At 37.5% G+C, this 24,247-nt stretch overlaps 2 protein-coding genes across 2 annotated transcripts; one reads left to right on the top strand and one right to left on the bottom strand.

The window, feature by feature from the left end:
• The first annotated feature begins 2,980 nt into the window (after positions 1 to 2,980).
• Positions 2,981 to 8,587, top strand: LOC116307818 (uncharacterized). The gene is made up of 5 exons (XM_031718135.2): positions 2,981 to 3,197; positions 6,481 to 6,681; positions 7,103 to 7,199; positions 7,727 to 7,830; positions 8,289 to 8,587. The coding sequence occupies exons 1-5, from the start codon at positions 3,141 to 3,143 to the stop codon at positions 8,469 to 8,471; spliced, it is 642 nt and encodes a 213-aa protein (XP_031573995.1). The 5' UTR covers positions 2,981 to 3,140; the 3' UTR covers positions 8,472 to 8,587.
• A 583-nt stretch (positions 8,588 to 9,170) lies between these two features.
• LOC116307796 (puromycin-sensitive aminopeptidase) lies at positions 9,171 to 24,127 on the bottom strand. The gene is made up of 23 exons (XM_089027260.1): positions 23,824 to 24,127; positions 22,013 to 22,094; positions 20,750 to 20,946; positions 20,188 to 20,295; positions 19,180 to 19,380; positions 18,281 to 18,377; positions 18,060 to 18,093; positions 17,401 to 17,506; positions 16,995 to 17,003; positions 16,737 to 16,888; positions 16,553 to 16,565; positions 15,949 to 16,053; positions 15,626 to 15,686; positions 15,269 to 15,378; positions 14,789 to 14,852; positions 13,951 to 14,087; positions 13,464 to 13,598; positions 12,696 to 12,915; positions 11,733 to 12,040; positions 11,486 to 11,538; positions 10,392 to 10,491; positions 9,943 to 9,990; positions 9,171 to 9,514 (listed from the first exon to the last, which is right to left on the bottom strand). The coding sequence occupies exons 1-23, from the start codon at positions 24,076 to 24,078 to the stop codon at positions 9,377 to 9,379; spliced, it is 2,733 nt and encodes a 910-aa protein (XP_088883386.1). The 5' UTR covers positions 24,079 to 24,127; the 3' UTR covers positions 9,171 to 9,376.
• Between the last annotated feature and the right edge of the window lie 120 nt (positions 24,128 to 24,247).

Here is a 24,247-nt window from a genome sequence, read left to right as displayed (position 1 = left end):
ATGATCTAAACATACCATGTGCACCTGTTGCATCAACCCCAAACCAGCGCAACCCGGTGGGCAAGCAACGAACTGGCCATAAGGTAGTGTCTATTGCTCTGCCAACCGAATCACGCCCAGCAGGAGTTGTTGTAAGGAAATCGCAATAACAGATATAAATATACACAGTTGTCTTGAGAGTCTCGTTCCTTCTTATTTCTTATGAAACGGTAGTTCTTACATCTGAGGCCGTTTCCCAAACTTTTATTCTTACTATTTAGTTAGAGTTATGTAAAAATACCATATCTATGGAGGCTCGACCAAAATCGCAACAAGTTTTGAATCGCGATTCTCTTATCGCGAGGTAACTCGGAGCTGACAATGAGGGTTTATAGATTTGCGGTTCTCTCCCGATCAAAAAATTAATTTTTGGTATGTTTTTTGTTGTCCGTGTAAAATAAAACTTAGCCCTAGGGCAAACGTCGAACTTTCCATGCACCGAACTCAATAAAAACTATGGATATCAGGTGATAATGAGTCGGCATTCTCTGATGTAATTAAGTTCGGTGCATGGAAAGTTCGACGTTTGCCCTAGGCCCTAGAAAACAATGAAAATAAGATACAAAAATTTCTATCAGTCTACTAACTAATTCCGCAAGGGACATAAAGTAATTTCACTCTATTAGATAATTTTTTTTTCGATATTGTCGAGAGCAGTAATACGCGTCCGTTGGATTATGCCGTTGTTTTGAGGGAAGCTTCATCAATCTTTTAACATTCTATCAGCTCAATAAATGAAATAATTTTGAAAATTAACAAGAGAATTAAGGATTCCTAACCTTTTCTTTCGCACTTCAATATCAGCAAGCGAAAAAGACGCCATATTAGACTAAAGGGTACTCTAAAACATCCCCATCATGCAACGCGTTCTGGAACTCCGGAACGGTTAACAAAGTGCGATATTACCGTCGTTCTTTGCTCAGTAATTGATTGGGAAGCGTCCTTAATGGACTTTGGCATAACTAATATACCTAGAACAAGAACATTCTCTCAAAGCTCATCCGTTCCACAAGTTTTAACACCGTTTCGCGCGTATATTCCTAGGCAGGTGACGGGGTTATATGACTAGCTTCCAAGCATTCGTTCATAAAATATTGACCAAAAATGAACCGTACTGAACTCGTACCACCAGTAATGAGAGTCTCTCATAAGATCAAACAATAAAATATTCCACGAGTGTTTCCTGCGTGCTCTCTTATATCAAAAAGTATGTTGGCTTTCAGGGAGAAATAGAGTGTCTGGGAAGATGCTAATGTGATCCTACTTCAAAACGGCCATTGGTTTGAATTTTTATTTCATTTTTAATAAAGTATCCTGGACTATTAGGAGCCTTCAAATTTAAAATCCTTCAAATGTATCGATACTTTAAAACAATATCGGGGCTAAATAAAGTCAGGGCATGGCTATCTCACAAATTGATTTGAATTAAATGCTAACTTAGATAACGAGCGAGATGATTAGGAGTAAATTCCAGAAAATATTCTACTGTAAGACAATTCTTTAAGAAAATAAAGTAAAATTTGCTTTACAGCGTAAAAACAGTATTGCTTACTTGTTCTGGTCTCATTAAAGCCAAAAAATGTGAAACCTATATTCCCATCGCAACGCTTCTGCAATGAGAGTTTCCGATTTTCAATTATTTCAGGCATTTTAAACATTTCAAAAAATAGTGTTTTCGAATAAAAATATTTTTTGGAATTAGTGACAGCATTGTATTACCATCTCATCTCAAGTACCGTCTACATATTTGAAACTAATTTCTTCATTTTCTAGATATCTTTATCAATTCTAAGTGTAAAAAGAAGACCTGCGAATATAGAAGAAAATATGGCGGTAACAAAATACTACTAACCCCACGCAAACCCCAGATATCTAAAATTACTCTAAATCATTTTAAAATCCTAATTTCTAAACAATATCTCTCTTAAGTCAGGTGATATTTTTTTGGTGGGGCTTATTTTAAGGTTATGTAAAACAGCTCCAGCAGCGTATTCTGGGAATAACTAAAGCACGCATGCGCAAAGGTACTGAAGTAGTTTCTGTCACGAGCAGTATTCAGGGAATAACTAAAGCACACATGCGCAAAGGTACTGAAGTAGTTTCTGTCGTTAGATAAAATTATCGAAAAGTGGATTTGAAATGGGGAAAAATGATTACTCGTAAGGAAAGACGTTTAAGCTGGGTCGCGATTGACTGGAACACAGCCAATTTGATGTGTTTTAGTTAGCTTGACATGTGGAATAATGTGACTAAGTGATAAAGTGATAAAATAAACCCGCTCTAAGAAATGTCGTTTTCGAAAAATTTTGTAAGAAAAAAAGAAATAATATATTTAGAAAGCCAGCTTTGTGACACTTTCTACTTGTTGTTACTCAGTTTTGTTTCATTATAACTGAAAAACGTTTTCACTTATTATTCTCTCTTATTCATTCGATTTCATATTATCTACTACGGTGAATGAAGGCAGTAAATCTCTTCCTATATTCCAGTATTATTGCAGTCATTTGTATAATATGGCCCAAAACACTCCCTAAACCAGCCACCAAAACCATTCTATTTTGTTGGGCTGGGTGACTATAGAATCACTTTCAATTTCTTTTCACCTAATTGATTACAAAAGCATTAATTGAACGGTTCATTATTACGCTTCCTATTCGATTATTCACTCGTGAATCCTTCACCGGTAATGGGAACAAATGGTCCACTTTCTCCGACGACACAATAATTTTCCACTCTTTTGCGCACGGTTTACTTATGTATATAATATAGTCCATCGATAGAAGCCAAAATCAAGACGATTTAAGTCATTGATTATCGGATTGAGTTTTAGTCGGCTGGGCTGGGGCAGGTCATTAACTAGGGAACGCGAAACGGAAATCTCTTCAAAAGTACTTTAGCCAAGATGATCTAACTCGTTCCGTAAATGCATCGTTGCGAGTTAGTAATGTCCGTTGATAGGACTACCAGAGCGGAAAGAGAGGGCGTCTACTAATATCCATCAATCAGTCTGGAAGAACAGCTGCGAGTGATTCGCAAGAGTTATTTAAACAGTCTTGAGCGCTCTTTGGTGCATGAGCTACTGATTCTTTTTCAAGCGTTTTATGAAGGACATTTTCGACCTTAAAAAGATGAGTATCCCCAAAGTGGCACAGCTATTGGTGAGTAGCGCTATTCTAAAGACAAACACTACAAAAGAGTGACTCTATGAATTACTTTATGCGTCCCTTATTCGTATGAAAAGCAAACGCTATAATTGGTCCGCTTTTTAAAATGTCTTTCTTTGTCCACGAGCGCCCATTAAAGCCGGGGATCAATTTTGTCAAGTTTACTTTTAAGTTCAAAGATATCAAAATGAGCAAACAATCTTCGTAGCTTAAATGGGATGAAACTTAAGTTTACCCTTCATTTGAAAGCTTGGTAAACGAGAAGAGGTGAAAGAAATGAGGATTTTCTCTCTTTATTAATAGGCCGGAAGGATATCGTTTTGAAGTTAAATAATTAGTCGACAAAAATGAATTTTCCGTACGTGCCTCTTGGTAACTAACACTTCATGCTTTCAAAATGTATTTCTAAGATTACTTATGATTTTTAAATTTACTCTGAATGAAATAATAAAGTATTGTACAGATAAAAGCAGGCATAGTATAAATTTCGATTAAGAAACCTTTCAATTTGGGACAGTTTTTTGATTGGTTACCCCCCAAAAACGCTAGGCATTATGGGGATGTGAAAGTCGAGAATAGAGATTGTTTCAGGTTTCGATCTCTGAATTAGGCCATGCCCTGGCTTAGATCAGCCGAGAGGTTGTCTTGAGGGTTCGATCTGTGAGTTAGCCGTACCCTGACTTAGATCAGCCCAGAGGTTGTTTCGAGGTATCGATTAGATTTGAAAGTTTCTTTTTACCCTGATTATTGACGCAGAGTCCGAAAGATTGTTTTTTTTTCTTGTAGTTGATATATAACCGAAGATTACACGAATATTGTATTTATATGGCGCCTACGTAACCGTAGACAAGTTTTAGAATTAGAATGTCTTACGCTGTCTCCTATACATTACAGGAAAAACACGAGTCGAGAGTAACACTCTTTAACAAAGTGTTCTTAACACATAAGTGGGAGGAACCTTTTACTTTAATCTCGAGTATGCTCTGAGGTTTTGAGGTTTTGCACCATCACGTGACGGCAGCCATGTTAGATGGCAGGAACAATGCAATCGTTTTACATAAGAAAGAATTCAATTCCCAAGAGCAAAGGATTTTATTGCTCTGGCGTCCAACCACAGGCAACTCAAGCTATATTATGGCCGCTGTATCATTTTTTTAAATACGCGAAGTCGTACGTCCCGTAGTCTCCCCCACAATCTAAGTCTTTGCGCTAAGAATGGTTGCGGGGGAGACTAACGTCCAGCGACACGTCCAGCCTAATTTTGCATGACTAAGTAATGTTTACAACATGAGCGGCAGTGTTGTATCGGCTATTGCATGTAATAGCGCAGCGCGCTGATTCTAAAAAAATAGCTTAAAGATTCGGACAAACATTGCATTCTGTTTAACCGCTACGAGGATTATACGAACCGATTTTATTATTTTTACTTAAAGTTACAATAATAACCCATGTAAACTAAGATCAACTGCGATCGGCTGTGAAAATTATCTGCTGAAAGTAAACTTGTAAGTTTGTTTTTCCGAATTTCGCCTTTGTCTTCGTTTTTATGACGTCACGACTGCGCTGCGCTATTCATTGCTCCTTTGGTTTCGAAGTCCTGTGATCTTGACTCAGGACCTGCTAATGTTCTTAAAAAGTGTTTTGAGACTCTTCTTCCTGTTCTTACTAAGATTGTTAATCTTTCATTAACAACTGGTACTATGCCACCTGAACTGAAGGTTGCAGTCATAAGACCTATTCTCAAGAAACAGACACTGTCTCCAGAGGAGTTTAATAGCTCTCGACCGATTTCAAACTTAAAGTTTCTTTCCAAAGTCATCGAAAAGGTAGCTGCCTCTCAATTGGTCGAATATCTTGAACATAATGCCCTTAACGAAACATTTCAATCAGCCTATAAGAAATTTCATAGCGTTAAAACAGCTCTTCTCAGAGTTCACAATAATATTTTGGAAAGCATTGACAGTCAAGGCGCTGTTATCCTTTTCTTGCTTGACCTATCAGCGGCTTTCGATACTGTTGACCATGGTCTGTTGCTAAAAAGGCTTAACATTAGGTACGGCATTAATGGCTTAGCTCTTCAATGGTTTAAATCTTATCTATCTGAAAGATCTTTTCGTGTCAAAGTACAGAGTAGCTAATCTGCATCTCGTACTTTTTCATGTGGTGTTCCTCAGGTTCAGTTTTAGGCCCCATTCTTTTTCTCTTGTATACATCACCTCTTGGTGATATAGTACGGAAGTATAACATTGATTTTCATTTATATGCTGATGATACACAGTTTATATATTTTACTTTTCCTGCATCCTCTTTCCCAGAACTTTCAATTGCGAAGACTAAAATAGAAGCTTGCGCAGCCGACATTAACAGATGGATGGCTGCCAATAAGTTAAAATTTAATGGCGATAAAACTGAAATTTTGATCTTATCAAATTTTCATCGTCCTCGACCACCTATTGTTTCTCTTAATATAGCTGAGTCAGATATCTTCCCATCTCAATCTGCAAGGAATATTGGAGTAACTTTTGACGAGAAAATCACATTTGATGAACATATAACTGCTGTGTGCAAATCTCGTTTTTTCTTTATTCATAATTTTTGGACAATTCGTAGGTACCTAAGTATAAGTGCATGTGAGACTCTTGTCCATGCCTTCATTACATCTAAACTTGACTTTTGTAACTCTCTTTTATATGGGCTTCCAAAATCCTCTCTCCAGAAGCTTCAGATTGTTCAAAATACAACGGCGAGGCGTGTAGCTTTGATACATAAGCAACACCATATTACTCCTATATTGTGTGACTTACATTGGTTGCCAGTGGAACAGCGAATTATTTTCAAAATCGTCTTACTTACCTTTAAAGCCCTGAACAAAATAGCTCCCTCCTACTTAAGTTATCTTGTCAAACCTTATGTTCCCGCTCGAGTTCTTACGTCTTCCTCTTCAAATTTATTAGCCACGAAGTCTTACAAACTGAAAACATATGGTAGGAGATCCTTTTCTTGTGTTGTCCCTGAATTGTGGAATTCTGTTCTTATATCTCAATTTTTAAAAGGGAAGTAAAAACCTGGCTTTTTAAACAAGCTTTTCTTAATTAATTGAAATCATAAAAAGTTTATATATAAAGGTTCAAACGCTAGGACGAGGTTTGAATGACAAAGTTGTATAAATAGTAGTTAACACTTTGTAAAGCAAAAGAAAACAACAGAGGTATTGTCTTCTTTTGATTCTGTATTATGCTTACTATTGTTAACAGTGTTGCTGTTTATTATTCCGAAGGCATTTCTCTTGATCTTGCAACAAGCGATAATCATCTACTCTTTTTCGCTAAACTTTCCGCCCATTCGTGATTATGTAACATTGGACAGTAACGATATCGGAGCAACGAAGACAGAATTTGTTCGAAAAAGACCAACAGACAGTGAATATGAGGATTCGTTATGGATAGGAGACGACAAAGACAAGAGAACAAGTCACAGGGTAATGAAAGAGGATAAAGGGAAATGAGGAAGAAAGAAATAAATGGATGAAGGGTGGAAGGGAGGAATGGAGGAATGGAGATTGAAAAAAAAAAGGATTGACTCGACAGACAGACAAAGACAAATACAGACAGACACAGACAGACTGAAGGAAGGATAGTGGGACGAAAAAGGAAACAGAGCAAGTTACTGGGCAATAAAAGAAAATGAAGGAGAAATGAGAAAGAAAGAAATGCTAGATGGAATAAAGAATGGAAAGAAGGAAGGAAGAGAAAGGAAGAGCTGTCGAGGCAAAGAAATAGTTTGCGTAATAGATGCATGTGCCATAGGAGGGTGTAGGATACTTGTGTAACCGATCATTCCTCGTCTATTCCATGTCACACGCTACCTTCATTATTTATGCCTCTTTTTTCTCTCTCTAGACTGCAAGAATTTACAAAAACAAATTTAACAAATGTCTGATAATCAACAATACTGGAAAAGTTGAAGCTTCCACGGGACACATTTGCAACACTTATGGTACATTTATGAGAAGTTATGCACGTTTATACTAGTATTGTGAGGGAAGTGGTGGGTTTAACCACCAGCCGGACCATCACTCATGGTAACGACTTGGTCCCGCTTAGAATTGTGGGAATGAATTAATGACAGTCGCACGATAATGAAGTATGCGAGGCAAACCAAAAGTACGTGCGAAAAGGATCCTGGTAGTTGTAGTAGTAGCACAAGACGTAATAAGAGAACGGGAATTTGGGGACGTGAGATGACGGAGCTTTTCCATCTCGTCCCCCTATTCAATCCCACAATCCTATGCACCACATGGTCGTTACTATCCTTCTTTTACTGTGCGGACTACTTGAACAAAAGTTAAGATAATAAACGTTAGCCAATCAGGAGAGAGCAAAATCAGTATCATATTGACCTTAGCCAATCAGAATCACTTATTCCCATGGTTGTTGATAACAAATGTTTTCTCAAATAGTTCCCAGTTACTGTGTTCGCACTGAAACTATGAAAAAGTCGAATCTACTTCTTTTTTTCCGCAGGAAGATTTTGCCACATAAGCAATGGTAGCACATTTCAACTCCTTGGGATACGAACTGGGAGATATCTGGCTATCGATGACAACGCAAACATCTACTCCACAACGGTAAGAGCAAGAATAGTATAATTCGGGAAAGTATGGTATTGACTTACAATATGTAAAGTGCAAGACTCTGAAATGGTTTTCCATTGTTTTCGTGCGCTCTATCAAATAACAACACTAGCAACTACGATCGTCAGTGAACGGCTAACTCACAGATAGAACCCTGGAACAATCTCTGGGCTGATCAAAGTCAGGGCACGGCTAGCTCACAGAACAAACCCTAAAACAATCTCTGGCCTGATCTAAGTCAGGGCACGGCTAACTCACAGATAGAACCCTGAAACAACCTCTGGGCTGATCAAAATCAGAGCATGGCTACTTATCTTTCGGGAGCAGGAAAACCGAAGACCCCAGAAAAAAGCCCTTGAATCAAGAGAGAGACCTAACAAACTCTACTGACTTAGCTACACTTAAAATAGTAACATTAAAACTAACGTATATCCTATCTATTCAATGCTCAGAATCGCCTTTCCAAGAACACCGAGCTTAGTTATGAGCTGGGCAATATCTTGACCTACACACTTGGCATATACAGAAAGAAAAACAACAAAAAATGCTACTTGGAAGTCCTTTCTAATGCTGTGACACAGACTTGTTCTCTCAAGCCTAGATATCTCGAACCCATCAATGCTGGAACTTGTTAAAGTATATTTGTTTAGCAGAAGAAAAAAAAAAGATTAGTATTATTAACTGCAAAAGAAAATGTTACTTCGAAATGACTGTGCTCTTATTAGGATTAAAATGTTCTAATTAACGATTATTGCACGTGTCTTGTTGTACAGTACGTAAAGGCAGGGCAAGGATGGTCCAGAAAAAAAGAGTGTGTGTTGTAGGGGTCGGGGGTTGCTAGACTAGCATTGTTGTAATAACGGCTATAGTTTAATTAAAGTGTGAGGTGAGATGAGAAACAATACGTTTAAGATGGGAGGTTTTGTGATGAATTTGTGGCTGGGATTTTATTGAATGAGGTGTCAGTATAGTAAGGAAAATGGAAAGAAATCAAGAAAAAAGAAAGAAAGAAAGATGAATAAAGAAAAAGGAAGGGGAAAGAAAAAGGAAAGAAGAACAAAAGGAAAAAAGGAAGTGAAAAAAGCCTCCAGTAAAGTTTAACCTACAATTAGATACAGCTGAGAGCCACTCTCTGTAATAAGGGAAGGAAGTAAGGAAGGGCTTTTATATTAATATTCATTTTTCACATTATTCATCGCACCATACTGCGAAGGAAAAGTCGAAGGAAAATTATAACAAAAAAAAAAAAAAAAAAAAAAAAGACAAAACAAAAACAAAAACAAAAACCCGTCGATCGTTGAACCAAGTGCCGATAAAAAAGAGCACGTCTCACATTTACTTCATCATCTACTTCACTTTTTTATTTCGATTTGTTTTCTATTGCCCTACAGAAAGTAATCCCTCGGAGAGAATTTCATCACAGTGAAAACTATCGATAAGCTATCCCTTTCGTTTGCTGTCATACAACAATTCATGCATACTGTTAATAGATCGATTTACGTCATTTTTGCCTGTACTTTCTTATGTTCTCTAACCTGCTTTAGAAGCCTTTGCTTTGAAACCAGGCCTTGGTGTCAGCGGAGTTGCGTGCGAGCCAAGCAGCGTTGAGACGGATTTCTTCCAGGGATTGCTGCACAGTTCGTTCAGCCGATGGTACGGAGTGTTTGACGAAGAATTCCTGTGGAGATTCGTATGTTCAGTTATAATAGACCCCTTATTTGTTTGGGCGTCATGTCAGACCATGTGAATATTCTTGGGTAATTATTATTATTATTATTATTATTATTATTATTATTATTATTATTTTTTTTTTGGCAGTTGGAAAGAAAGAAGGGAAAGGAAGTGAAGGTGAAAAAAAGGAAAGAAAAGGAAGGAAAAAGCAAGAGAAATAAAGCAAACAAGAGGAAAGGAAAATGAATAGAAACGAAACCAAAGGAGAGAATAAGAAAGGAGAAAAAAGAAACGAAACCGAAAAAAAAAAAAAAAAAAAAAAAAAAAAACGAAAGAAAAAGAAAAGAGGAACAAAAGAAAAAAGAAACGAAACGAAAAGACACGAGAAAGGAAAGGAAATTAAAGCTTTTATGTGTGCATAACTTCTTGTTTTACCTCTACTTCCTTGGCTTTCTCTTCACTAGCAAAATTCTCTGTTGTAGACTGCAGAAAAAAGTTGATTACGCGTTACTTACAAAAATCACTTATCATTTGGCATGGACTGTCTTTGGCATGTAAAGAACTAATTGCCTCAAAAAAAGGTTGAGGGGGAAACTGAGTCAAATTGGCATTGCATTGCATTGTGGGGTCATGTTGTTTTGGGAACATATTTCCAGGTGGCGTCTATTTCGTCTCCTAACAGCACTGCGATGCCAACTGGACTAATTTTCCCCCCTGAACCTCGTAAAGGTTAATATTTGCGAATCACAGATCATTAAACAGCATTTTACATTCTGCTGCTACACTTCCCAAGTCAAAATAGCAAAAAGTCTGACTAGCCTTATGGCTAATATCTTGAATTTTTTTCCCGGTGGTGTTTAGCGATGACAAATTTTTCCACATACCTTGACAAGTCGTGACAGGAGGAAGCCTCCCTCGTAACGTTCGTTAAACATACTCCAGTTATCCTTCACGAATTGCCAGGCAAGCTCCCTTCCAGTCACACTGATATTTTAGAGGAAAAAATGAGGAAAAAATACAGTTAAGGAAGTTGATCAAAGTGAAATAGATGAATAAATAGATGTGGCGATAAGTAGATATGTAAGTCAGTGTATAAACAATAAGTAGTTAGATACTAGGTGGGTAGATAGGTGGGTGGGTTGGTGGGTTGTCGATAAGAAAGAAGGGGGCAGGCAGGCTAGACGTAGGTGGTAAGTTGAGCAGGTAGGTAGGTAGGTGGTTATGGTAGGTAGGCAAAAGTGGATCCAGGGATGGTGAGGGAGTAGTGGAGGGGGGACTTGTCACCTTTGCTCCATAAAAATAACCTTTCACTCAACTTCTTTTTCTATCAATTTGAGATGCAAATTCCCCCCCTCTTTTATGGACTTTCAGTGGTATTGGCTCAAAATACCCTGTAACAGTCATGGCTCTTTTAAAAATCCAGGATCCACCACTGGTAAGCAAGCAAGCAAGCAAGCAAGCAAGCAAGCAAGCAAGCAAGCAAGCAAGCAAGCAAGCAAGCAATCAAGCAATCAAGCAAGCAAGCAAGCAAGCAAGCAAGCAAGCAGCAGCAAGCAAGCAAGCAAGCAGGCAGGCAGGCAGGCAGGCAGGCAGGCAGGCAGGCAGGCAGGCAGGCAGGCAGGCAGGCAGGCAGGCAGGCAGGCAGGCAGGCAGGCAGGCAGGCAGGCAGGCAGGCAGGCAGGCAGGCAGGCAGGCAGGCAGGCAGGCAGGCAGGCAGGCAGGCAGGCAGGCAGGCAGGCAGGCAGGCAAGGAAATAAATAAATAAGTAGGTAGGTAGATGGGTAGGTAGGTAGGTAGGTAGGGAGGGAGGGAGTGAGGGAGTGAGGGAGGGAAGGAAGGAAGGAAGGAAGGAAGGTAAGTAGGTAGAGAGGCAAATGGGTAGATAGGTAGGTAGGTGGGTACGGTAGGTAGATAGGTAAGATAGGTAGTTGGGTGCCGAAGTAAGTTGTGTGTATGTAGATAGCCAGGTTAGACTCACCTTCCAGTAACACCAGCAATAACAAACACGGTGTCCTGTGAGCGGACATCGTCCTGTACACAAAAGCAAAGATAAATAATTAAAATCATACATTAAATTCATACCATGTTTCAGGTATTTGATTGGATGGAGAGTAGATTCTCGCGCAAAGTGATTGGTCTGGCATTTGTCTTGCCATGTCACGACCGCGTTCGTGCCACGAGCTTTTCAGTCATATGAAAACTACTCTAAACAAACAAGTACTTACCGACACAGCAAACTTGAGAACTCTCTTGATAAGGTCTGGTTGGGTGACACTACCCATACAGCGCATCAACCGTACGCGTTCCTCGTGCAGATCTGCCTCACGGAACAGCTTTTCCACAGCATCAAGAGTAGCTTCATTACCATGTTTGAGTACGATGCTATAGATGGACGATCGCAGATCAGCATCAATGGTAGCCTCCTTCTTGCAGTGGGCTTCAAAGCGTTTTCGTGCTTCCTCGACTGTTGCCTCGTGTCCGTATTTGCCCAAACGGTTGATGACCAGACCACGAAGAAGAGCATCAAGATGACCTGAGGAATCCAAAGAAATAATCAAGTGACTAGTTAGCCTAAGAATAGACCTTTTAAGTGCGATGTTACTCATATAAAAACGTCTTTCAGGTCCAAAACGAAAAGCAGTTTCACGAAGGAAATTTTACTTCTTCTTTATGACAGAATTTGTTGTCCAAAGTTCCAATAGACCTCCTCGGCACAGGTGTAATGTGCTCCAATTTCAGACGTGTCATTCCTTTGCGAATAGGATTCTTTTTTAAACATGTGTCTTCTCATGTGTAACCGAAAGCAACCGTTAAACAAAGAAATGATACTCTAGAGTGTTGACACGTGGCCTGAAATGGGAAAACATTACGCCCAAGGTAAAGAGGGCTATCGTTTCAGCTGGAGGCTGAGTCATTGACACAATGAGGACGCTGAGAACTGCCATCTCCGTAGAGCTAGTGGTGCATCTAAACCCGAATTAACCACTGCAGAGAATTTTTTGAACTAGATGCTATAAACGTTTATATGTTTCTTATAAGATAGATATTTTTGAATTGCTCAAAACTGATTTGACCGTAATAGGTTTTATAACATTAAATTAGATTCTAGCCATCCAATTTTAAATAAGAAATTGATTTTTGCTAAATGGATGAAAATAAGATAGATACGCCTTAAGATTTCCCCTTACCTTCCCCTTCTTTGGCATCCCAGCCCAATTTTGCAGCAATGGGTTCATATAGCTTCAGAGAGAATTTGCCAAAGCTGTCAAGGTAATCAGTGTATTGTAGGATAACCCCCATGTTGGCTAGGTTGGCTGTCAAGTCGTTCCATACAGTGTAGTTCACCTCGCTGGAATAAGCATCTATTACTTTGAGGAAGTCTGTGGTTGGCACGAGACCAGCACGAGACTGAAATGAAAGAATGAAAAAGGAAATTAAAAAAAAAAGAAAAATGTAAGTTTTTAAATTTGTCATTCTCTAATCAGAAACAAATGCTAGGCTTGAACAAGACCAGTATATGAGTGACTGTAAAGAAAAAAAATGAAAAAAAATGAAAGTTTTGAAGCCTGCCATTCTATAGAGGGCAGGCAGCCATGTGACTCAAAATCCCTTGAGATATAAATAACAATGAAACAACCTCCATGTTGGTTGATCTAACGAGAGAAGTTGAGGAATGCTTTGCTAATCATCGACCAAGGTGGTGGCTATGACATAACATGCACCCCAAGAATACAAAGAAAATGTCAAACGACTGATATGTATATGGTGATATTAGCCATTATATAAAAAAAATCTGGTCACTGCTAATCACCACTGCAAGTACAGCAGCGGCGCCACTTAACAGGGTCGAACTGAAGGCATGTGAAGGTGCCTCTGCCTGCCACTATACAGTCCATGAATGACCCCGGAGCACAGCTTTAACCAGTTTGAGAGTATAGAGATAGTCTTATACTTACCAAGGCATATAAGTCACTCTGTAAGCCAAGTCTATCGCGAGGAGGAAGAGAAAGGTCCCTGATGGCTGGAAGCAGGAGTTCCAGCATGTCAGAATCGTACTGCACTCTATAGAAACCTACTTGACCAGGGTTCACCTTCAGTGAAAAAGAAAAGTAGAAGATTAGAGTGCATACCGTATATTGGTGAAAACTTTTGTAAGAAATTGCACAAATTAGTAAGTTCAGTAGACCCCTGCAGACCGTAGACGTACAAAACTTTGCACTAATTCGTACGATTTTGTTAATTAACTTTCTTCATGGGTATATGGCATGTTATAGAACAAGTTTAAACTCTTGTGGTCTCAATAACACTCATTGTTTCATAAAGCCTTCAATTTTATCAAATTCTAAACCAGAGACCCCAGGGGTGTGAGACGAGTAAATAACCACTATGCAATTGCCAAGAGAGAGAAATCTTGCTTCAAAATGCATGCAAAAGTGATCTTACCTTAACCCACTGGTCAGCTTGGACTGCACTGACCAGTAAAGTACAAGAATCCTTCTCCAGAAGTGTAGAAGCAGCAGGATCAGAGGTGTTGTTGCTCGTGATAACACTGACAGGGACATGCCACAGTTGGTTGGTCGCTGGGTTGACAAATGAAACAAAAAAAATTTGTTTTATTCATCATGAGTGGATAGTCTTTCTAGTGCTTTCGCACTAATTTGGGACACTTTTAACTCACACACACTACAACCACATTCAATATTCTATGCACACAACGCTCAACTCACATGTGGATTTTTACTGAGGGAGGAAAACTAAACTTAACTCAATTCACATACTAGCTTGGGCAAGGGGACACCAAATTGGGCCTCCAGCCATAAACCTAGCATGGGTGAGGGATTGATGCAGTGGCAGTGTAGGCCATCCCTAAATCTGCCTATTAAGCTGTAGCTGTTGTATCACAACAGAGCTAGACTCCAACTAGCCAATTATTGTGTGATCATGAGTGTGTCGTTGTGGGTGGAACATTCAGTAAGTGTTAGCTAAGAGCCCCTGTTTGTCAACCAAAGTCTATGCAGGCCTCCACATTACCAAGATCTTTATAAGACCAGAGTTGACTGAATTTACTACACTTTCTTTAACAGCTTTATTGGCCTTCAAACTTCTCAATGAACAGAATAATTAACTAATACTAAAGAAAAAATAATAAAAAATAATAATAATACAAGAAAGAAGGACCAAGAGGTTGGGCATGAAGTGGGATGTAGAGTCCCATGCGAGGTGCCTTCCCATAACTAGTTTCAGCTAGTTTCAGTACTACAGTAACTAGTTTATACTATACCTTCACCAGATCCATCTGCGCAGAATTTCTTTTGTGTGATGGTCAGTTCCTTGTCATTTCCTTTCTAAATTAGATATGAACAAAAAAATAAAAAGATAACATGTCGCAACAAATGGTGGAGGGTTTACCATGCATTCCATTCTAATGGGAAATGACTAATACAGGGCTTGAAATAAAAAAAAAATTGTAGCCTGCAAATTATTGTAGTAGATAAAGGAGCATGGTAAAAGGAGGTCACTCCAATTATTTGGCAGGCAATCGTTATTTCTCCTGCCAAACCTGAAATTTGGCCTGTCATTCAGCCAATGGCAGGCCAGTATACATATTGTATGTATTTTTAAGCCCTGCTAATAAATCAAACATAAAAAAGAGTGTTCCTACTCCACAGCTGATAATCAAACATTGAGAAATGGGTTGAAAAAAACAAGTCTACAGTACTGATACATATGACACCAGCATTACAATCTAAACAATAATTACCTGCTGTGCTTTAACAGACAGTACAGGGAAACCCATCTGTTTTGTCCAGGAATTCATGACACTAGCAACAGGCTTGCCACTTGCCTTGGCCAGATAGTCCCACAAGTCCTCTAGAATAAAGAAGTACATTTATACATGATCACTCTTGGATTGGTTGTGAGTGTGTGCTAATTCATTAAGCCTTATCACACTGATATCGTCTCTAAATGTGTAGTGACTTAATATATTTATTTACTGTGCTATCCATCTCTGTTATTCATTGAACATGTCTTCACATAGTAAAAGGGTCAGTAATAAGACTCAGTATTACTAAAATTTTGATGGTGAAGCAAAATAATAGGAACAATATGTTTATACCAGTCGAAGCATTGTTGTACTTGAAGTTGTTGAGATAGTTCTTCAATCCAGCACGGAAATCCTGAATACATAAAAAACATGAAAATTAAAAGAAATAAATTTTTTACTTTGAATAAGGAAAGGGAGGTAACATAAAATTGAAGAAATAGAAAATGATAGTTTAATTAGATAATTACAAAAAGAGACAAATATGTGATAGAATGAATGTGTGAATGGACCAATAAGAAGATGCATGAGAGGATGGACAGGCAGACAGACAGGTGGGTGGATGGATGAACAGCTGAAGGGTTAGAATAGATAGACAGATTGATTAGATTTTCTACCTTGTCTCCTATGTAATGGTGCAACATTCTTATAACTGATGCTCCCTTACTGTAGGAAATTGCATCAAAGATCTCATCTATCTCTGCAGGGTGACCCACTGGTACCTAAAGGAAAGGGGGGAAAATGTGATTAACTTAATATATAGCTCTAATGCAAAAGCTGAATAGGCAATGGAAATTCAAACTTCACAAAGCACTCTTGGGAACCAAGTACTGTTAAAAAGAGAACAGAAAAATCAAAAGAAATATCAGAAAAAAATTATCTGTAATATTTATTTTCGTTTGTTGTAATACATTATTGTACTTATATATAGTTCCATTGAAAATGTCAAAGGAAAAAATGGCAAGTACTTTCCTTTCTATCATGCTTTGTGCTATAAAATAATGCTCATGCACACTGGCTATTATGCCAGAATTACAATATGTATGTTGGGGGACTTGACAGACTGTATTGGTGCTTAGGGAACTACATTTAGTTTCTAGGTTCAATCTAAAAACAACACAGTAACTTCAAATGTCGTCTGCCAATCAATGTTAGGAGAATGTTACAAAAAGCTAAAATGTCAGATGTTTGACAGATTGTTATATGAACTTTTATTCTTACCTCAATAGGATGGCTAGGAAAAGAAAAAGAAAAAGAAAAAAGATCAATTGAACTACATGTATTTGGTAGATCGGCTTCTACATGGATGTTCTACAATGTATGTTTTGAACTCGACAATGATTTTGCAAGTGAGAATATGCCAGTATAAACCAAAGCTTTAACCATAAACAACTCATATAATTACCTATTTTTCAAAGCATCTAAGCTGATGCCTCTAGAGAAATCAGTGGTAACAAACTGAGTCCAGATGTCATACTTGGGGAAACAATGATCTACACAGAGGTATTCAATCCAGGTAGCAAAACCTTCGTTTAGCCAGAGATGTGTCCACCATTCCTGAAATACAAGTTAGTACTTGATAAAAGATGCAAAAAATAACAATACAACACAAAATTATTCATAACAATACAAAAAAATTGAAGCTAGTCAAATGAAAACTCACCATTGTTACCTGCAAAAAGTGAAAAGAAAATATACAGTACATTAGAAAAGTGAACACATCATCAATAAATAAACAGAATTGGACTATTAATGGTTCCCCCTAAAGATTTTTAAATGCTTAAAGTGTAGAATTATAGACTCTAATTCTACACTTTAAGCATTTATATATCTTTACAGTATAATTTATATACTGACAAAAGCCTTCGAATCTCATTATCTGCTACAACAACTGGTCAAACACTGACCACCTTGTGCTGTCAGTCAGAAAGAAAATGAAAACTTGTGACTCAGCTGATAAACATTCCACACAACACAGCGATGTCCAGTGAAACCCAGTTATTGCATTTAAGATAATAAATTTCAATGCAACTTTGTAATACAAAAAAAATTAATAGTATTTATCATACCAAGTTGCCAAACCATTGGTGAGCTATTTCATGTCCAACAACAAGAGCAACCCATTGCTTTGCAGCTGATGAGGAGTTTTCAGGGTCAATCAAAAGTGCTGTCTCCCTGAAAGAGGAACATCAAAAAACTATTTATATTAACAGTACCATGGACCAAGAATATGTATTTAATCCCAAATCCTACCAACACCTTAGTAACACCAGGCCCATATCTGCTTAAATACCAACTGACAGCTTACAAATAATATCCTACTACACCTTACTAGCAAATTGCAGACATCTGCATAACACCCGCCAAAAGCTTATCAATATCCTACCAGCACCTTTGTAACACCTGGCCCATATGTGCTTAACACCAACTGACAGCTTACCAATATCTCGCTACTACTAACACCTTACTAGCAAACTGCAGATATCTGCTTAACACCTGCCAACAGCTTACCAATATCCTACCAATACCATAGTAACTCCTGGTCCATATCTGCTTAACACCAACTGACAGCTTACCAATATCTGGTTACTACACTGTACACCTTACTATCAAGTTGACACATCCCAACAACACCTTAGTGATAGCCTACCAATCAAACAGCATCCAACAACAACCTGCTAGCTGTATCAACACCATAGTGAGTGCTGTAATAAAGAATCTGCCTCACCTGTAAGTTACCAGCCCCCAGTTTTCCATTGCACCTGTTGATTAAATTATTTCCATACCTGTTTACTACTATATGCTTTGTTTGGTTGTGCATAAGAACATACACGAACATATATATACGACTCAAACAAAGAATCCTATTTCCAAGAGAGAGACAAGTGGTCGCTCTCTTGAGGATGGTTGCTCCCAAATACTTCTGCTACAGGTCTGTTCTGTACTTACCTGCTGCAAAGTCAGCTATTGCAATCAAATCCATTTTTGGAAGAGGATAACTGATACCAAAATAATCTTTGTAGAATGGCAATGTTTTAACAGCAACCTGAACATATACAGTACATGTACTGTGAATTAATATACTGCATAATGCAAGCAATGTATAATGAATACTCCAGTTTTGAATTCTCAAGATTAGCCTCAATTTCTCAATTTCGTATGGAACTACTTTCAATATTCATTCATTCCAGTAAAAATCTGTGAAATTTTAGAGTTTTTGTATCATTGAAGTTGTACATTCTTTACTTTACTGTTGGTATTATTTTGTGAATATTTGTACCCTGAAATGAGGCTAGCCCTGTATAAGTGAGTCTGTGATCAAAGAGCACAGCAGTTTTTGACTATACAGTAATTCGAAAATGGTCTATTACAGTCTTATGCATAATGGTTGTGGTGAAGGTGGTGATGTGGGGAAGCCAAGGCTGGACCTTTGGATAATAATAATAATATTTGTTTAAAAGTCATCCTTTTAAAATAAGTAATCCTTTGCACTCATGTTTCTTAAGATAATAATGCTGTTCCCCAGGAGGCGGATCCAGGATTTTTAATAAATCAAAAATAATAAATGAATGATTTAAAAGTGAAAAGATTGTTATGCCTCAAGTGCGGCAATGCCACATGAAGCCCATAAAAGACGGGAAATAAAATAGCATATCAAATTGACAAAAATTAAATTTGAGAGCCTCAGAAAAAAAAGGGATGAGTGAAAGTTTATCCACATACTAAGATTTTCTTGTGCAAAAATGAGGCAGTAACTGTTCCCCTACCCCCTCACCACTGGATTCCCCCTGCACCCACCCTTATCCAAACCCAGATAGACTTCTCAGACAGTCCTTTTGCTACTGTACCTCAAGAGCAAACTTTCCCTGAGCTGCCTTTCCTTTTGGTGTGTAGACCCTAACAGTGACACCATCCTTGTCTTTGTCTTCAACATAGTCATATTCACCAACAACAAAGGCAACCAAGTAGGTAGACATGATTGGAGTGCGTGCATACTTGACCACTTTTAGGGATTTATCGTCATCAGCTTGTTTCTCTTCAATGACATTCTAAAATAAAACACATTTTAATTAATTCTAATTCACATCAAAACTAAAAGAGAGCCAAATTTTTTTTAGTTTGTGAAAACAATGTTATCTCTATGTACCAAGGTTGATCACATTGTGTAAATCCTGTAAAATATACCCTCTGTTGTATCCCTATATCCTTTTAGTTTATTGTACTTGTATATCTTTAAATAGAAATGTTGCAAACGTAAAAAAAATAAAATCCATAATTTTTTTTTCTTTTTGCTTGATAGTCTTATGGCTTAAATAAACTGAAAGGTTTCACAAGCCACATACACTTTAATTTTGCAAAAAACTTATATGCTTTTACAGAAAAAAGAAAAAAATACTGTATTTGGGAAAAAAAAAAGAGTTACTTTCCAAAAGTCCATATTCCTCTAGCAACAAATTCACTAGTAAATTTGATTAATTGACAACAGCAAAGTTTGACCCCTGGAAAACTTTAAAATGAATGAATATTATACTTTTTAGAATTATAGCAATGATTATCATAAATTTACAGTGAGGACACTCGGACCCCTGAAAAACTTGATTTTTTTACCACTTTTTTAAGGAATACTAAATCATCCCTTGAGCCAATCTATCAATAATAAGATTTACTTTGATCACTGCATTTCAATGATCAATGTATTTTAACTCAATGCTTTGAACATTTAGAGTGTTTGAAACAGTAGAAAGTTCAGGAAATAATTAATAACTGGAAAAAAAACTTGTAGTGTTCACAGTTGGAGATTCCTCACTTTAATGTGATCTTTATGAAATAGTATAATAGTACTTTATAATCCATACCATGTTTGAGAGAGCAACCAGGTCTTTGGGAACAACTAACGTCACATCAAAGGTTGCCTTGTGTGATGGTTCATCCCAACAAGGAAAAGCTCTGCGTGCATCTGTGGGCTTCAAAAAAAATTATTCAATTATTCATCATTTTTACATTATCTGTATGCATAGCTCGTAAGTCATACAGTGTACAGTAGAACCTTCATACATGTAGTACAGACTCAAAGGACCAGTAAAATAGTACTGTACATCTGTAATATACTGTAGAGGTGTCCTTAATCATAGAGGTCGGTCCATGAAACAAAGAATGTACTGGTGATTTTACTGGGAATTATTATGTAAATATCTGAGAAGAGTCATATTTTCATTCCATATCCAAAGTTCTGACACCAAAGAAGACTGACAAACAATGGTTATGGGTCACCATATTTGTTCCTTTGAAGAGAGGGAGGGTTGTCAATTATTATTCTATGACAGTCTATGCCCATTCCTCCAGCCATTTACCCTTTTTAAAAGAATGCATAGAATTTTCCAAGAAACAGATTACTTAACAGTTAAGGCATATAATTACCTCAAACTGTGTAACAGCACAGTATTTCTCTTTTCCATCATCTAGGTATTTACTGCAATAAAATCCTTTCATTTTATCGTTGAGTTCACCAGTAAAATCTAGATGAAGGTTGCCTTTCCCAACAGGAAGCTCAGAAGAGAACATGAGAGTAGCTGTTTCATCCTCCTTGCTGTAGGTAATGTCACCAGCACTGATATCTTAAAGCAAACAGCAAATGCAGTTATTAACTAGTAATGTAAAAGGGAAGCACCGGTGGTGTGCACTGCTAATGCGCTGCCTCTCACCAATGTGACCGGAGTTCGAGTCCTGCTGATCTTGGTGTCGTATGTTAGTAGAGTTATTTGTTGGTTCTCTCCTGTGCTTCGAGGGTTTTCTAGGTTCTCCGGTTTTCCTCCCTCCTCAAAAATCAACTTCTAAATTCTGATTTGATCTCTGGGCTTTCACTTAGTTTGGAGCCTAGCTCTGTTGTGATTGTCCCACGCTGTGATACAACAGTGAAAAGCTTTGTAGAAATGAAATGATTGCTTTTTTTTCTTACTTCAAGCCAAGGGCCACTCCCTTTAGTAATAAGTATTTTTTTTGTTTATTACCACTACATTGTTTTTAAATTTATCAGTACTCATTCAATCACTACTGTGCTTATAAATTTTTTTTGAATTCACATGCGCCCTTAATTCGGGGTAGTGTTTAGTTGTGAGGATGGTGTTTATAATTTTAAAAATGTGTTTATCATAATGAGTAACCAATGATTAAATACAAACTAAGTGAATAAAAATGTTTAAAAAATACAAATTATCATTTTAAAAATCTTTAAGCTCCTTTTCTCTTATTATTATTATTATTTTTTTTTTTTCACGTCTTGGACAAGGGAGCAGGTTTCTGCTAGTACCAACAACGTTTTTTGAAATAGGTGTTTATAACACCACCTATTACATTAATTTAAAATGGCTAAGCTAGAAAATACCAAAACTGGATATGTAATGCAAAATCCTGAGTGTTCTTGCAATTGAACTGATGACCAGATAATTTTACTGTACCACTGTATATAAATTATGTAAAACTCAACAGATAACATTAATCAAAGAATATGGTAGAGACTAGATAAACTAGTTAACCGGAGTAAATGTCAAAATGTCACATTTACTCCGACAAAGGACTAACGTCCGAAACGTCAGTTTCTAAACATCACAAACTATACAGTGTATTAAGTTAAATCAATTCTTCTACTGTTAGATAACATTAATCATTTACTTGATTCCTTACCTACACTTCCGGCAGTGAATTTCACAGAGCTTATCTTGATGTCTAATGAGTTGAGTACCACCTTGTTGGTTGCCTTGGTTACCTGGAAAACAAAATACAACAGTATCAATAGAAAATATCTTCTATTATTATATACCAAGTGTCAAAGTTCAATTTTCCTCAATTTCTATTGGTCGAGAGTGTGTCACGTGAACGTGAAGAAATTACACTGTATCCTGGCAACAATTCTGGGAGGGGAATATTATGTTATGGACCGGGAATAACAATACCGGAAGTCACGTGATTGAAAAATATATAAAAACCGGAAACCAGAAAGCAACACATTAGAGCTTGCGTTTGAAAAATTCATTCACACATTTTCTTTCATGAAACATCAGATTAAACATGGAGTCTTCCCGATTTTCTTGCCGCGGAGAGGCGGAAATATCCAAGTTACTAGAAGACAAGGATCCTACGTCGACAAAAAAATTGACTAAACTAGCGTTCAAGATTTTACGAGAATTTTGTGAGGAAAAATGCCAACCTCAAAATTTTGAAAACATGGACAAAGAAGACCTCAATGAACTGTTGAAATCATTTTACACAAATGTAAGGAAAAAGGATGTTTTGTTCTCTTTGACACTTGGTATGATAATAAAGCACTTATTTAATGGGACCTTGGAAAAGCAGTATGTTTTGTGGTCCCACTACCGCTGATGTTTCCCTCGGCTTTGCCTTGTGAAACATCAGTGGTCTCAGGACCACAAAACATACTGTTTCCCTCAGTCCCAATTAATAATTGTTAAATGTTTTAATTCTGAATCTCCTTAGCTTCAGTTGGTGTGTGAAACAAATTTCTGTTGTTGGTAATGCTAAAAAGAGATTGATAACTTATTTTTTGGATTGAACAAAGAAACTTGCTATTGACAGACACGGTGGTAATACTGTATTGTATCGCTATGCTCTGATTATGGAGATGTACCACCATATTTGCTGTACATATCAATCTAATCTACTATTTTCGTATTTGAGACCATGTGTCATTGCCTTGAATACTATTTCCAGTAAAGCTTGAAAACATTATGCCCCCAAATGACAATTGTGCTGCACCAATGATGACTTCCCCCTGGCAACCCCCCTTCCCTTCCCTCTCTCACCAGTGACACACACAGAGATCAAAATCCAACATTTGCCTGTGGGTAACAAAAGTACCCAAGAAAAACAATTTGAAGCAATGAAGCTTACAGTGTTTCTCAATCACATGAGCGAAATCACCAAATGTTTTTTAAAACATAATAGAGTTTTGGTGGACGCTAATCAAAGTGTTTCCTAGCATGCTCAGAAAACACAAAGGTTTTAAGGGCATGTGGCTATGGAATAAAGGGCTGATCCAGGGGAGGGGGTGGGGGAGGGCAAAGAAGAAAAAACAAAACAAAACAAAACTGAAGAATTGGATTCTTTTTTTATTGTTTTCCGTTATGTTGACAGAAGAAACTCAATTATCCCCCCTGAACTCAATTAGCCCCCCCACACCCCCCCAAAAAGAAATTTGGCTGGATTCCCCTTGAGAATGTCATGGAAATGCAATGATGGACGTCCACCGAAACCTACTTCGTCACGATGGCAAATCGTACGATTTCACGCGTGATTGAGAAGCGCTGTAATTTATGATATAAATATTAATTTAGCTAAACTGAATTAATGAAGATATTTTAATTTTATAAGTTATCTCCATAAAATTAAGCTTCAAAAGGGATAATTAAAAGTGCATAAATTTTACATTTCAGATAAATAAAATGTTGATTAGTTGAATGGCCTAACAGAGAGCCTACCTCGACTTCTACAACTTGCTTTCCAGCAAAAGTAAATTCAGTCAGTGAAGGTTGAAGAGTCAAGGCGTAGTTTTTCGGGACCACGTTGGTAGGAAGTCGTTCAAATGGTTTACCGCTCATGGTTGTGAAACTACTGGTAAATAATGAAACCTTATGAAATACTGGAAATCTAGTGCTTGAAAATAAGAAGGTTTGAGATAAAGGTCGAAGTAATTTAGAACAGAAGTGGAAATTTCGGAGTAGAGCACAGTTCATCCAACTTCCTGGAAGAACTTGGGGAGGAAGGCGGCGACAGATTATCGAACCAATCTAAATCAAACGAGCAAACTACGATGTCTTTACGAAGAAATGTGTTTGGGAGGTTTCAACCGAAAAAACTCAAAATAAGAACAAAAATGCTAAGAAATATCATATTAGATTAGGT

The sequence above is a fragment of the Actinia tenebrosa genome, unplaced genomic scaffold (genome assembly GCF_029948245.1).
Source record: "Actinia tenebrosa isolate PJP-AT-01 unplaced genomic scaffold, QUT_ActTen_1.0 PGA_scaffold11__36_contigs__length_13525064, whole genome shotgun sequence".
Classification (NCBI taxonomy): domain Eukaryota; kingdom Metazoa; phylum Cnidaria; class Anthozoa; order Actiniaria; family Actiniidae; genus Actinia; species Actinia tenebrosa.
This window is presented reverse-complemented; position numbering and strand designations above follow the sequence as displayed.

Excerpts from the sequence above, each read along its gene's own strand:
- LOC116307796 (XM_089027260.1), bottom strand. The coding sequence starts at position 24,078 with ATGAACTGTGCTCTACTCCGAAATTTCCACTTCTGTTCTAAATTACTT. Across the intron at positions 18,378-19,179 it reads AGGGAAAGTTTGCTCTTGAG|GTTGCTGTTAAAACATTGCC; the intron begins GTACAGTAGCAA and ends GTATATGTTCAG. Across the intron at positions 15,379-15,625 it reads GTACAACAATGCTTCGACTG|AGGACTTGTGGGACTATCTG; the intron begins GTATAAACATAT and ends TCTTTATTCTAG.
- LOC116307818 (XM_031718135.2), top strand. The coding sequence starts at position 3,141 with ATGAAGGACATTTTCGACCTTAAAAAGATGAGTATCCCCAAAGTGGCA. Across the intron at positions 6,682-7,102 it reads ACAAGAGAACAAGTCACAGG|ACTGCAAGAATTTACAAAAA; the intron begins GTAATGAAAGAG and ends TTCTCTCTCTAG. Across the intron at positions 7,200-7,726 it reads ACACATTTGCAACACTTATG|GAAGATTTTGCCACATAAGC; the intron begins GTACATTTATGA and ends TTTTTTCCGCAG.